This window comes from Argopecten irradians, chromosome 3, assembly GCF_041381155.1.
Source record: "Argopecten irradians isolate NY chromosome 3, Ai_NY, whole genome shotgun sequence".
Classification (NCBI taxonomy): domain Eukaryota; kingdom Metazoa; phylum Mollusca; class Bivalvia; order Pectinida; family Pectinidae; genus Argopecten; species Argopecten irradians.
The window spans coordinates 43056679-43069722 of NC_091136.1; the positions used below are offsets into that span (position 1 = coordinate 43056679).

Below are 13044 nucleotides of genomic sequence, written 5' to 3' on the forward strand. Positions count from 1 at the left end.
TTCATGAACATGCATCTACAATTCTTCTAGAAAATGAGCAGCAGTAAAGTATTTTCTACTGACATAAATGAAACCAAATCCCTCAACCAAAATGTTTGACTGTAATAAGAGTTACTTCCCCTGATCCTTCATTAGGGTATTGATTAGTAGAAATGATAGGTAATAATTTGGTGTGAGGTAACCTGGATTTGAGTCTCCACATTTCCGTTTAGTAGAATTACAGCCCAAAATAATTGGTAGAGTTATAGAATATCTCACCTTTTATCTTCAAGTTTTGCTAAATCTTCTCTGTTGTTCTGTTCTAGCTCAAATCTGAAGAGTAATGAAATTACATCAGTAGAAAAAGGTTACGTTTTGATTCTTATCAATAATATCTAGATTATTTCTCAATCAATCAATCATTATGTGTCAACACTATGGGAACTATTTAACACTATTATGTAAAGTTTATTAACTATCCAGGACTTTTGACTATGTAAAGTTTATTACTATCATGTGGTTGACTTTTGACTATGTAAAGTTTATTAATTATCATGTGATTGACTTTTGTCTGACTATGTAAAGTTCACATAAAATTAGGATACAAACAAAGAGCATGTGTTTACTTCACTAATAAATTCTAGTCTGAACACCATCAATTGAGCAAACGTACCCAGCAGCCAGGAGGGATAGATTTTCTGTAGACTTGTACAGATCTGTCATGGAGTGACCAAGGAGTGATGTCCGGGACAAACTCAAACCGCACTGGAAGGGAACAATCAACATTGAATACAAACTGGAACAGCCAACATTTTACACAAACATTATTCTTCTTCTACCCATTCTCAAGCAATTGTAGATCACCTTATTTATAATACATAGTCCACTCTTGTTTACCTGATCAGAAGAACATGAGGAGTCTTAAAGTTACTAGTAGCTATACACTAACAGCTGAATAATCCCATGTGGTTGGGCTGGCAACTTCTTATCTGTTCATGTCCACACATTCAAGTAATCAAAACGCTGTCACTTAGATGTAATTTGTCCTTACTTAAAGGATTTAATTTTTAATTTTCAATTTGATCTTGTTAAAAAGTTTTTCGTTGGTCAAGACTGACATTGAAACTAATATAAACACACATGTATGACCTAGTACAACTGTCCTGATAATATATAATCAGGTCTACACAGTATAATATCATCCCTATAACAGGAAAGATAACAAATCTGAACCTTACACTTCTCAGCTCTTGTTTCATCTTGGCTGCTTCAGCTGGGTGGTTAAACCGAAACATGTTTGTCCTGCCAAGCAAAATCACAGCTCCTACAACACATAATGTAAAGAAATGTGGCAGGTTCTATTGCTTGGATTTACATTAATCTTTCTAAAGAAAAGTGAGATTTAAATATTATCATGATTCCTCATACTCAGACATCTTGAAAATATATCAATAACCACACAAAGCACAGACTCACCTTGAGTAAGTTTGACTGGCTCTGTCACTGCTGTACCATTGATGGAGCACATGGCACCCTGTAATGGGTACAGAGTTACCTCCCCATTTTTGTGAACAATCTCACAGTGATTCTCTTCCACATCTATTCCAGCGATCTCTGTTAAATATTTCAACATGTGATTATTGTAATTATTAAAGAGATGATATCTTTGCTAACTTGTAGGTTATCAATGTGATGGAAGTTTGGCCCACGAAAAGAAAAGACACCAGTAAATACCGCCAATAAAATTGTGAATACAGCGACCTGTAATCTGCTATACAATTATCCCAGACTATCCAAACAGTTATAATTGTTCAAAGTAGAAATAAATAGGATCCGTTTCAATATTTACATGTAAGTCTACATCTTTGTTAAATTGACATCATCCACAGTGACATCCTTAATTATTGCACTTAAACATTTGATAAATAACAATAAAAAAGCGCTTCATATTTAGTTGAAATTCTCACCGATATCTGGCATTTCCTCCGAGTCAGGCCTTCCGACAATGGTGCTACCCTCCTGTAAAATAACATATTAAAACTTCATTATTCAATGTACATGTGAAATTCAAACATTTCTCTTTTTATGTCATACATGTACTGACAATACAAAAAACTCAATGGAGAAACTAAAAGCTTTATGAGAATACTATTAAACAGAGAAGTTGACTGGCTTAGAAATTTTAAATTATGTTGGTTTTTATTGAGTATCTAAAACACATAACTGGCCTTTTAAGATACCCTGTTAAAAATATGTCTGCTGCAGGCCTAATAACCTACCTTCAGATGGTACAACATAATGTTAATACACAAATAGATAGGGCTACTATAGGGCTTCCACATCTCTGATGCAGGCCTAATAACCTACCTACACAGATAGATAGGGCTACTATAGGGCTTCCACATCTCTGATGTAGGTCTATATAACCTACCTTCAGATGGTACAACATAATGATAATACACAGATAGATAGGGCTACTATAGGGCTTCCACCTCTCTGATGCAGGCCTAATAACCTACCTACACAGATAGATAGGGCTACTATAGGGCTTCCACATCTCTGATGTAGGTCTATATAACCTACCTTCAGATGGTACAACATAATGATAATACACAAATAGATAGGGCTACTATAGGGCTTCCACATCTCTGATGCAGGCCTACTAACCTACCTTCAGATGGTACAACATAATGTTAATACACAAATAGATAGGGCTACTATAGGGCTTCCACATCTCTGATGCAGGCCTAATAACCTACCTACACAGATAGATAGGGCTACTATAGGGCTTCCACATCTCTGATGCAGGCTGACTAACCTACCTTCAGATGGTACAACATAATGTTAATACACAAATACATAAAGCTACTATAGGGCTTCCACATCTCTGATGCAGGCCTAATAACCTACCTACACAGATAGATAGGGCTACTATAGGGCTTCCACATCTCTGATGCAGGCCTAATAACCTACCTTCAGATGGTACAACATAATGTTAATACACAAATAGATAAAGCTACTATAGGGCTTCCACATCTCTGATGCAGGCCTAATAACCTACCTACACAGATAGATAGGGCTACTATAGGGCTTCCACATCTCTGATGCAGGCCTAATAACCTACCTACACAGATAGATAGGGCTACTATAGGGCTTCCACATCTCTGATGTAGGCCTAATAACCTACCTTCAGATGGTACAACATAATGTTAATACACAAATAGATAGAGCTACTATAGGGCTTCCACATCTCTGATGTAGGTCTATATAACCTACCTTCAGATGGTACAACATAATGTTAATACACAAATAGATAGGGCTACTATAGGGCTTCCACATCTCTGATGCAGGCCTAATAACCTACCTACACAGATAGATAGGGCTACTATAGGGCTTCCACATCTCTGATGCAGGCCTACATAAACTACCTTCAGATGGTACAACATAATGATAATACACAGATAGATAGGGCTACTATAGGGCTTCCAGCTCTCTGATGTAGGTCTATATAACCTACCTTTAGATGGTACAACATAATGTTTATACACAAATAGATAAAGCTACTATAGGGCTTCCACATCTCTGATGCAGGCCTAATAACCTACCTACACAGATAGATAGGGCTACTATAGGGCTTCCACATCTCTGATGCAGGCCTATATAACCTACCTTTAGATGGTACAACATAATGTTAATACACAAATAGATAGAGCTACTATAGGGCTTCCACATCTCTGATGTAGGCCTAATAACCTACCTTTAGATGGTACAACATAATGTTAATACACAAATAGATAGAGCTACTATAGGGCTTCCACATCTCTGATGTAGGCCTAATAACCTACCTTCAGATGGTACAACATAATGTTAATACACAAATAGATAGGGCTACTATAGGGCTTCCACATCTCTGATGTAGGCCTAATAACCTACCTTCAGATGGTACAACATAATGTTAATACACAAATAGATAGAGCTACTATAGGGCTTCCACATCTCTGATGTAGGCCTAATAACCTACCTTTAGATGGTACAACATAATGTTAATACACAAATAGATAGGGCTACTATAGGGCTTCCACATCTCTGATGCAGGCCTACTAACCTACCTTTAGATGGTACAACATAATGCCTGTACTGAGGATGTCATCATCTATACCAATCAGATGAGGTAGTGTGGAGTCTAGTACCACACCAAGTCCTTCCTTACGTATAGCTAGTGTCTGGTCCTGAAGACAAACAGAGTATAGGAAGCTATAAAAACAAGTTGTTAAATACACAATGTTAACGAAATACTTTCTGTATCAAAAATTGTATACAATGTTACAAGCATCTGATGCTCCGATGATATCAAGCTCCTTTCTCTTATAACAGGCCTGATATTCATCCCTGGATATATGTCATAAGCCAAGATATCTCTATATAAATACCATTTAAATGCTTGATTTCCAGCAAAAAGTCTATCTGTCTTTTGATTATTGAGAGAATCATTAAATAAAAAAGCAAATGAATTTGACACCTTTTACCTTTACTCAATTTAAACAGAACATGGAAATCATTCCCATCTATGACTTTTGATTTTGAAGTAGACATTGTTTAATAATTTCAACATATTTGAACATGCAACCTATTTATCTAAACAGGCTTGATAGCGTTTTACCTAAGAATTGCTATAAGCTCAAAATCAGCAGTCAGTTGGACAGCCTAGTTCTGTAGGATACATGATTTTAGCATACCTAAATCTTAATATCGAATTAGTACTTATTAGTCTAGTAAATGCTCGAGGAAATGTCTGTAGAACTACTGGTTAATTCTATGATAAGAAGTTTTTAATATCAATTTTTATTTTTTTTATTGTGCTTACTCTTAGACTATGTGTCTTCATATTTAGTTTTGTTTTTATTTTTACAAAAGAGATAACATTATTAACTTGCCAACAATATATTTGGCAGTATAAGGTATAAATATTACTTTACAAATAATCTTTTTTTATCTTAATCCTTAATCTAATAGTTACAGTGATTGGTGAAAATGAGTTTTATCTTTGTTAAACATACCTGTAAAATATGCTGAGCCTCATTCCATTTTTCTGCCCACTCTTCTGTCAGTACTTTTACCTAAGGAAATGAAAATGAATTGTAATACTTCAATCTTACCAATTTTATCTATTTGCTTAATTTGTTTCAAATAAATACAAGAATTCTGGATATCTGTTAAATTAAAAGTAATGATAATTGCATAAAAACAAAGAACTGTAAAAAGTTTAAGCTTACCCTTGCTTCATTTTCATGTAGCTTTTCTTGAACTTTCGGAGTTGAAATATTGTCCTAAAAATAAAGACAATGATTTTTTTCATTAAGAATTATATTCAGTGAAGATTTTAAATATTCCCATTGTAATAAGCATCAGTATTATTACAAGTATATATTTTGTTTTCAATTTTTATCAACCACTATAAGCAACATATCTGCCATAACACCATTTTGTTTATTATTGAACTTGTTTATAATTGAACTAATGACAAGACTTACGATATTGCCACCAAGCAGAGCCTTCAGTCTGTTGATCTCATCACGAAGATCTCTAATCAGTTTTACATTTGGATCCTAGGTAGAGAAAAACAATCTGATACACACTTGTTGCTTTTATCTATTTTTGTTTTTGTTTATGATGTCATTATAAATGACCAAAAAAATATTACCCTTGATACCATATCAATATTTTTTTTCTTCAATTTTTACAAATGTTATATCATTTTCTTTTTATTTCAATCTTAACTTTTGATAAAAGAAATGAGTAATACAAAACTACATATCCTATGTCCTGGTAACCATCCCGATTGTGCCAAAGGAAGACAACTGTATACATTGTCACCTTATTAGGATAAAATCAATTACCAATAGGTTTGTCTATGATATTCTTACCTCATTCACAGTAGGTCTGTTAATGATATTTTTAGCCCTGTTAGCATAACGAAGTGTACTCAGTGTTTCTGCATAGTTGACATCAGCAGGGGATATTGCTGCAAAAGAATGTAAGATATAAATAGATTACAGTTCGGTTCTTCACGTTTTTCTTTTGAAAACTAATCAACTAGGACTACAATTTTTAAAACGCTTATATCCTGATTAATTAATAAATGTGAACGAAAAAAATGTGGTTAAGCTCATCTCAAACTGCTCGACATCCTCATTTTTCTAAAGGGGACAACTAAAAGATAATATGCAAAATTTGCTTTCCTACAACAGAAATGCTCCTCAAAAAAATCACAGACATTCAGTTCTTGTTGTTCTTGCATTTAATTTAAAAGGAGTACAGATGAAACATGAACCAGGTATTTACAGGACTTCCTTAGGACCTAAATTGATAGTGCAGCTTTCTTCTTTTTGTGGTAAAACCTTACAGATCAATATATACTCACTGGCTACCATTATCGTTCGAGAGTTTCCTCCCAAGCTGTCCTTAAGAAGCCAAGTCAGGACAGAATCTCTGTACGGAATGAAAAAGGATTTCCCAGACTTACTTCCCTTTTCTGAAATCTCAGCTGTAATAGAAATAACAACAGGATCAGGTACAGAAAACAGCAATAAAATGATCTCATCCTGGTCATTTGTGTTCAGTCAAATGAACATGCACCATGACTGATGGCAAAATGCATGTAGAAGCAGGATACATGTACTTACATTACATCCATCGATACTTATCTATTCTGTTTTTATATATATTACAGAGTTGCCTCCCATACGGGTAAGTATCCATTGTGATGTCATTATTCATATTATTTTCTTTGAAAAGTATGACATTATGCTTGCAAGCACATGACATTACAATCGATAGCTAATCACAAGGGCAGGTAAATCTGTATTATACAAATATAGAATAGGAGTAGTTATCATTAACTTTGAAGTTTTAATTTGTTCATAAACAAATTTATCGAGTAAATGCTGCTGACCTACCGAGTACACTGATGACCGAACCGAGAGTGACCAGTGACTTGTTGATACTGGCACCTTCTTTAAGTCTCTGGCCCGTAGCCCCTGAGGAGTCAGCTCGCTCACTACAACCAACATTAGACAAAACTGTACAGATCAACAAGTTATGGACATGGACACATGCTTGACGTATTGTTATTGAGTTGTGATAAATCAATTTCATATATTTCAAATACAGAGCGTATTGTTTAAATATATATATGTTGTTTACTCGTTAAGATAACTTAGTCTATGAAGGAATTGTCCACTGTTCTCTTGATTTGAATCTTATTGTGATAGAATTTGCTGAAATCGGTAATCAATTACCCTAAAGACGCATTGACAACAAAATAACATTTGATAAACATGTACTATCATGTTTATAATGAAATTTGATATAGCAAGCTACCATTGTGATTAAGGTAATCACAATAGTCTTACCTGCCAGCAAGGTCAACTAAATGTATTTTACTGCTCATTTCACAAGGAACATCATTGGCAAACTTGGCCTGTCAATGATCAAACAAAAGATGTTTTCTTACATGTTAATAATGTGAAAATGATTCTTTTGGGTGATTAAAACATGTACATGTACATAAAAGTGTAACTTGAAAAATTGTAAAGAAATTTTTGTTTGCAATGTTAACACTGATATACGTGTAGAGGTGATACATTGTATCTTGTACATAAATGTTGTCGCCTATCTGCAGGTGATACAAGAATCACTTATTTAACAGCAGTGCATTGTACATTCAGTTAACAAAGCGTAAAAAAAAACCTGAATATGGAATCTTTAATATGTATATATGCCGATAATTTACCTGAGTGAACACGATGGTGAATATTGCATGGGACCTGCTGCTAGTGTCATTCATATTCGTGGCTGCAGTGGTCCTGAAAGAAGAAAAGGAAGAAATCATGTTTACATGGGGTGATATGGTATGATATTTTTGCAATTTTGCAGGATATTGCTATGATTGTGAAAATTGGATCCATTATATTTAGAAATGGCAGAATCATATACATACCCTGCAACCAGATTGCTAAAAATTATATAACCACTGAGATTTATTTTTTTTAGTTTTAAGTTAAATTCTTGAAAATTTGAAAAAGCTTAAAAAAAGGTGGCCACCAGTCAGCTGTTTTGTCTCTGAATCAGTCATGGAATTGATAATGATAACCTAGAGGCAAAATAAAATCTATATAATTTGAGTTTTGAGTAAATTTGGACTTCTCAAAAATGATTGAAAATATCTACAGCAGGAGTTTAAAGTAGTTTCCTGATGACAGTTCTGATCTTTGACATCATCTCATGACAATGATCTTTTGTTGGTTATATGCACTTTTCAAAATAACTCTTTTGAGACTGAGAGGCTGAAGTTCAGTAGTCCCATTACCTGATGGAATTTCCTCTGTCCATCAAGGCTTTAATATCATCATAATCACAGACAGTATGTTTGGACAAATCTGGAATAAAGAACAAAACATGAGGAGAGTACCTGGCTTTGGATTTTTAACTTAGCTTGATTGTCGAGGGCTTATAAAAAATACAAGTATGGAGCTTTTACATAAAGATCGAAAGAGTTCAATTACAAATGTATACTGCATATAAAACTTATAAACATACATATTTTAGTGCTATTTGCCCAAAAGTTTTACACCAAAATATATTTGCACTATTTTCAGTATCTGTATGGCAATTAAATCAACTGGTAGTAGAACAATGAGACATCGAAACAATATAGCTATACATCTGCAGTGATTGAGAATGATTCATATAACATTATGAAATATGGTTTAAAAGAGTTTTGAATATGTTATGAATGTATGTGGTGTAGCAGTACATCTATAAGCATGACTTTCGTTGGGCTAGGTGAACGTTATATATACCTTGTACATAAGGTCCTAGTTTTGGATGTTCACGCACGCGGAGACTATGCATCGGCTTGCTTGCAGACGAGTGCTTCAATAAATCTCTGACCTTTTCATTATAAATCTCAAGGTAGCTGTTAAAGGACATAATAAACACTTTCAGAATATTATAATCATATTGTTTGTTGCTTGAATGGATTTGTTTCATCCTTTACTTTGATAAATGAATTTGTTTCATTATTGATATTAAATAGAATCTAATAATTATATGCCTTTATCAAACAGTCATCATTGCTGTGCACGATTCAATTCAATTCTTTTATTACACCCAGATACACATTGTGTATAACAAGAGGTCGAATATATGTGTATAAACTGTCGTGTGCTTTGTTCATTCTTACCTTACTTCAGCTTTAAAACTCGTATCTCCATCGGTGATTCTCGAAAATAACTCCTAATAGATTAAAATCAATTGATAATTCAAACAAAATTTCCAGTCAAAAACAGTCTTTGAAAAAAAAAATTAAATGAAAAACTTTCTTATGGACAAAATTGTACAGAGACAACATAACAACATATATGTTTTATGATGGCATCAGTGGAAATGTATGAGTCTATACTAATAAACTACTAAACTAAGTTAATGGAACCAGCTAATTTTCGAATCATAATCTTTTGAAATTTTACATAAAATCTTTAATTACAATCATTTGACTATCAAACTGCTTATCTGTATAAAATGTTGACAGAATACTGACAATAGACAATGAACAAAACTTACCAATAGGTGGACTTATGTAGGGGATAACCAGTAACTATTTAATTAACTACTTATATAATATGATTCTTACCTGACAGATTCTCGGGATTAACCCAGGATCGTCCTGCAAAATGACATCATTTACAGATAATGACTTCTGCATATAAACACTGCATGGTGTCAATTAAAGGTACCATTCTTAGAAGATTCAAAATAAATATTACCATCAACTTGAATAAATTAACAGGTACATGTATAAGGTATTGACACTAATACTACAAACAATTATAAATAACAATTTTAACACTTCATCTACCGAATTATGTATTTTTACATGAAATCAATAGTAAGTTTTTTATTACAATATTCTTTTAAACATTAAATGTGTGTGATGCCTATCGATGCATTCTCTCCAAGCCAATTCAACAGATAATATCTATAAAAAACACTGTTACCATGGAAACAATTAAATACTGATAAACAATAATGATACATACATGGCTTCCCATCATGGAGTAGCTTTTCCCGGATCCAGTCTGTCCATATGCAAACACACACGCATTGTAGCCATCATAGGCAGAGGCAACTACATCAAGCCCAAGACACTTAAATACCTAAAACAAGAAATAAAAATAAAATTATAGCAAATATGTGGCTAGATTTGAAATTAGATTAGTAACTTTTATCAAATGATAGTTACAGGGGAATAGTTACACTATATTTATCTTATAATAACACTTATACAGCTAGCTGCTAACATAGAGAGTTTATGTCCTCCAGGCCATCATCATCATAATATGCAATCACATCTTTAAGTTGTATGGTCCATAACCTGCTCTTTTTTTTTATAAGAAAAAGAATTTAAAGTGTTTAACATGTTTTTCTCCACCATCCTAACTTTCGATATTTTTTTTTCTCAGGGAAATATTTTTATTAGTTTTCAGCATAATAATACAATTCACAGTACAATAGCAATGAGTATAATTGAAATTGGAGACAAATTCACTTTTAGAGGAGTTTTTTCTTGAATCCAGAATCCTAACTCATGGTGTACTTTGCTTACTCAAGGACACTCTTAAAAAACGACATGGATTGTAATAATTTAGGTTTCTTTCTCTTCCCTGCAGAAAGTGTACGGGGCAGAATCTAAAACCTTAATTCTAAATAAAAATACAATAGTTGGCAGTATATGATGTAGAATTCTGTAATGCTACCATAGCAGTTTTGTGTGAACTTAAAGTAATCCTGAACTTAAAGTAATCCTTATTTATATTTTCTTGCACCTGCATATATCATCTTTTTCAAGATCATGCAAAGACACAATTCCATTTTGTATATACCGTATATATTTTCTTGTTATAGAAAGCCTACATGAGCCTATTAAAGTTTTATGAATACATGTAGTTCTATTATCGGGTTATATCTTTCAATATCATATTGATAAAGTTTTCAATGATTAATAAGTCATTGGGTGTATTCAAACCTGTTTAAGAACAGGAAAAACTTTTTTTATTTATTTCAGTCATTGCCATTTTCAAACCCTCATATAATGTAAATGGTGGATGGAAGTTGAAAAGATTGCAAACTTAATGTATGTATAAAATTTACCATCAGCATCCAACAAATCTTTCACATTAAAGATACCAAGCAGGTTATATCATTTTTTATAGAAGACACATTTCCTATTGACAGTGAAAAGAGAATTATACCATACAGACAACACAAAAACTCCCTGGGGAGTAACAATATTTTTAAATTAATATGTCAGTAAAAAAATCTACAAAATTTATTTTTGGTGAAATTATAGAGTTGTTTATATATAACATTCATTATCTAAGTTATCAATTTGTAGACCACTTCCATAGGTATTGTTAGAGACTTCAAGTAATATTTGGACCCACACAGCTGAACTTTAATTTGTTAGTCTCTTATACTTATCCAACTGAGCTTAGAGATTTTATGAAGTACACAGAGCGGTACCTCAACATTCATAGATCGTCAGTCCCTCAGAATGGACAGATTTTTCCCCCGTAAAATTTTTAAAACTCCTCTATCAATATAATTTGCGCACCCCAAGCTTCAAATTTTATTTTTGCACAGAAAAAGTGCTCAAATTACACAAGTTTTTACGGTACTCTAGATTTATCATGCTACGTCCTCCTTCCTTCTTAGTCTGTATATCTGTTTTCTAGCAACCCTATCTGTTAAGCTTCCCTAAAGATAAGAGTAGATAACTCTATTCAGTCTCTTTATAAATAAATGACATCTGGGCTGGGGAGAATTATAAACAGATAAACAAGCTTAGATACAGCTAATGATTTAATGACTGTAATATCACCCAATATTGGGAATATTCTTTTTGACCAGTTTTGTAGAAAAGTCTATGTTTTTATTTATTTTTGCCTCATAGTTAAATTTAATCATATCATCCAGATTAGTATAGAAATAATTCCTAGGACCTTTATTGGTCCATCTGTCTAATTTAACTTGAAGTCCCCAGAGATCCTTGACTTTCCACATTTAAAACTTTCCATATTTACTGTCTTTCACAAAAATTGTATTCGCAAAGTTGTTGGATAATTCAGTATATGTTTTGCTTTTTCGCATGTACATGTTGAAAATGGCTCGGAAGTTTCAAGCTGTTCCAATCCATTCCAATTAATCTGTATGGATATCACCAATACCGACCATGGGATGTAACTCGGGAAACAACCATCTATATGGATATTGCCAATGTCAAGTCACATGATACAACTCAGGTTTATATTACCCGAAAGTTTTTATAAAGATGTTGATCTGTTACGGATCATTTAAAATGGACGGTATTTCATCCAACATTTCCCTCTATCTCAATGATATATTGATGCTTTTAAGGATCTGAATCATATTTATATATGCATCCATTTTAGGTCATTGTATGTTTTTACAATAGCATCTGAAAATGAAAATTGCATGAAATATAACTGAAATGTTTAAATATATTTTGGTTTTATTTGGTTTTATAATTTCACTTAAAATCAACATTGACATTTCATTTCTCAAAAGTCAATAAATTAAAATACTCAACTTTTACTATAAATGTTTTACTTTCAATTTTCTTACCTCTTCCTGTGAAGCATAGTTGGAGTCTGACCGAAGAACTGACCAAAAGGAATGATCAAATGTGAACTCCTTCAGCCTCATGTTCTCCCTGGCATGGTCACCCTCCCCTCCTGTTTCTGGCACCTGTAGGAGATCGTAATTGATTAAAGACCTATTAGAATTAGAAAATCACATATAATTGTTCCATAAAATATAGCAATAGAAATACTTACCAGAGAGTTTAGTGTTACATGGTGATTATAACATGACATTCATTTATATATGGACATGTAAGTCTGGAAAAAAACCCAACTCAAGTGGATCGATAGGATGCGATATGCAGATCTATATATACTAGCTATCACAGCATTAATTACTGCT

At 33.1% G+C, this 13044-nt stretch overlaps 1 protein-coding gene across 3 annotated transcripts in view; it reads right to left on the reverse strand.

Moving 5' to 3' along the window:
• The window catches only part of LOC138318680 (kinesin-like protein KIF16B), a 31597-nt gene that overhangs the window by 16090 nt on the left and 2463 nt on the right, over positions 1 to 13044 (reverse strand). For all 3 annotated transcript variants that reach the window (XR_011207904.1, XM_069261278.1, XM_069261279.1), the window contains exons 3-22: positions 12685 to 12807; positions 10080 to 10196; positions 9674 to 9706; positions 9224 to 9276; positions 8841 to 8956; positions 8348 to 8417; positions 7772 to 7844; positions 7392 to 7459; positions 6936 to 7036; positions 6401 to 6523; positions 5904 to 6001; positions 5511 to 5585; positions 5253 to 5306; positions 5037 to 5096; positions 4089 to 4208; positions 1947 to 1998; positions 1456 to 1593; positions 1218 to 1303; positions 653 to 744; positions 259 to 312 (exon numbers count right to left, since the gene is read on the reverse strand). Coding sequence is in view for 2 of the 3 variants with exons in the window: in XM_069261278.1 (XP_069117379.1) it covers positions 259 to 312; positions 653 to 744; positions 1218 to 1303; positions 1456 to 1593; positions 1947 to 1998; positions 4089 to 4208; positions 5037 to 5096; positions 5253 to 5306; positions 5511 to 5585; positions 5904 to 6001; positions 6401 to 6523; positions 6936 to 7036; positions 7392 to 7459; positions 7772 to 7844; positions 8348 to 8417; positions 8841 to 8956; positions 9224 to 9276; positions 9674 to 9706; positions 10080 to 10196; positions 12685 to 12807 (1706 nt within the window). In the remaining variant the exon portion in view is untranslated. The remainder of the gene's footprint in view (positions 1 to 258; positions 313 to 652; positions 745 to 1217; positions 1304 to 1455; positions 1594 to 1946; positions 1999 to 4088; positions 4209 to 5036; positions 5097 to 5252; positions 5307 to 5510; positions 5586 to 5903; positions 6002 to 6400; positions 6524 to 6935; positions 7037 to 7391; positions 7460 to 7771; positions 7845 to 8347; positions 8418 to 8840; positions 8957 to 9223; positions 9277 to 9673; positions 9707 to 10079; positions 10197 to 12684; positions 12808 to 13044) is intronic.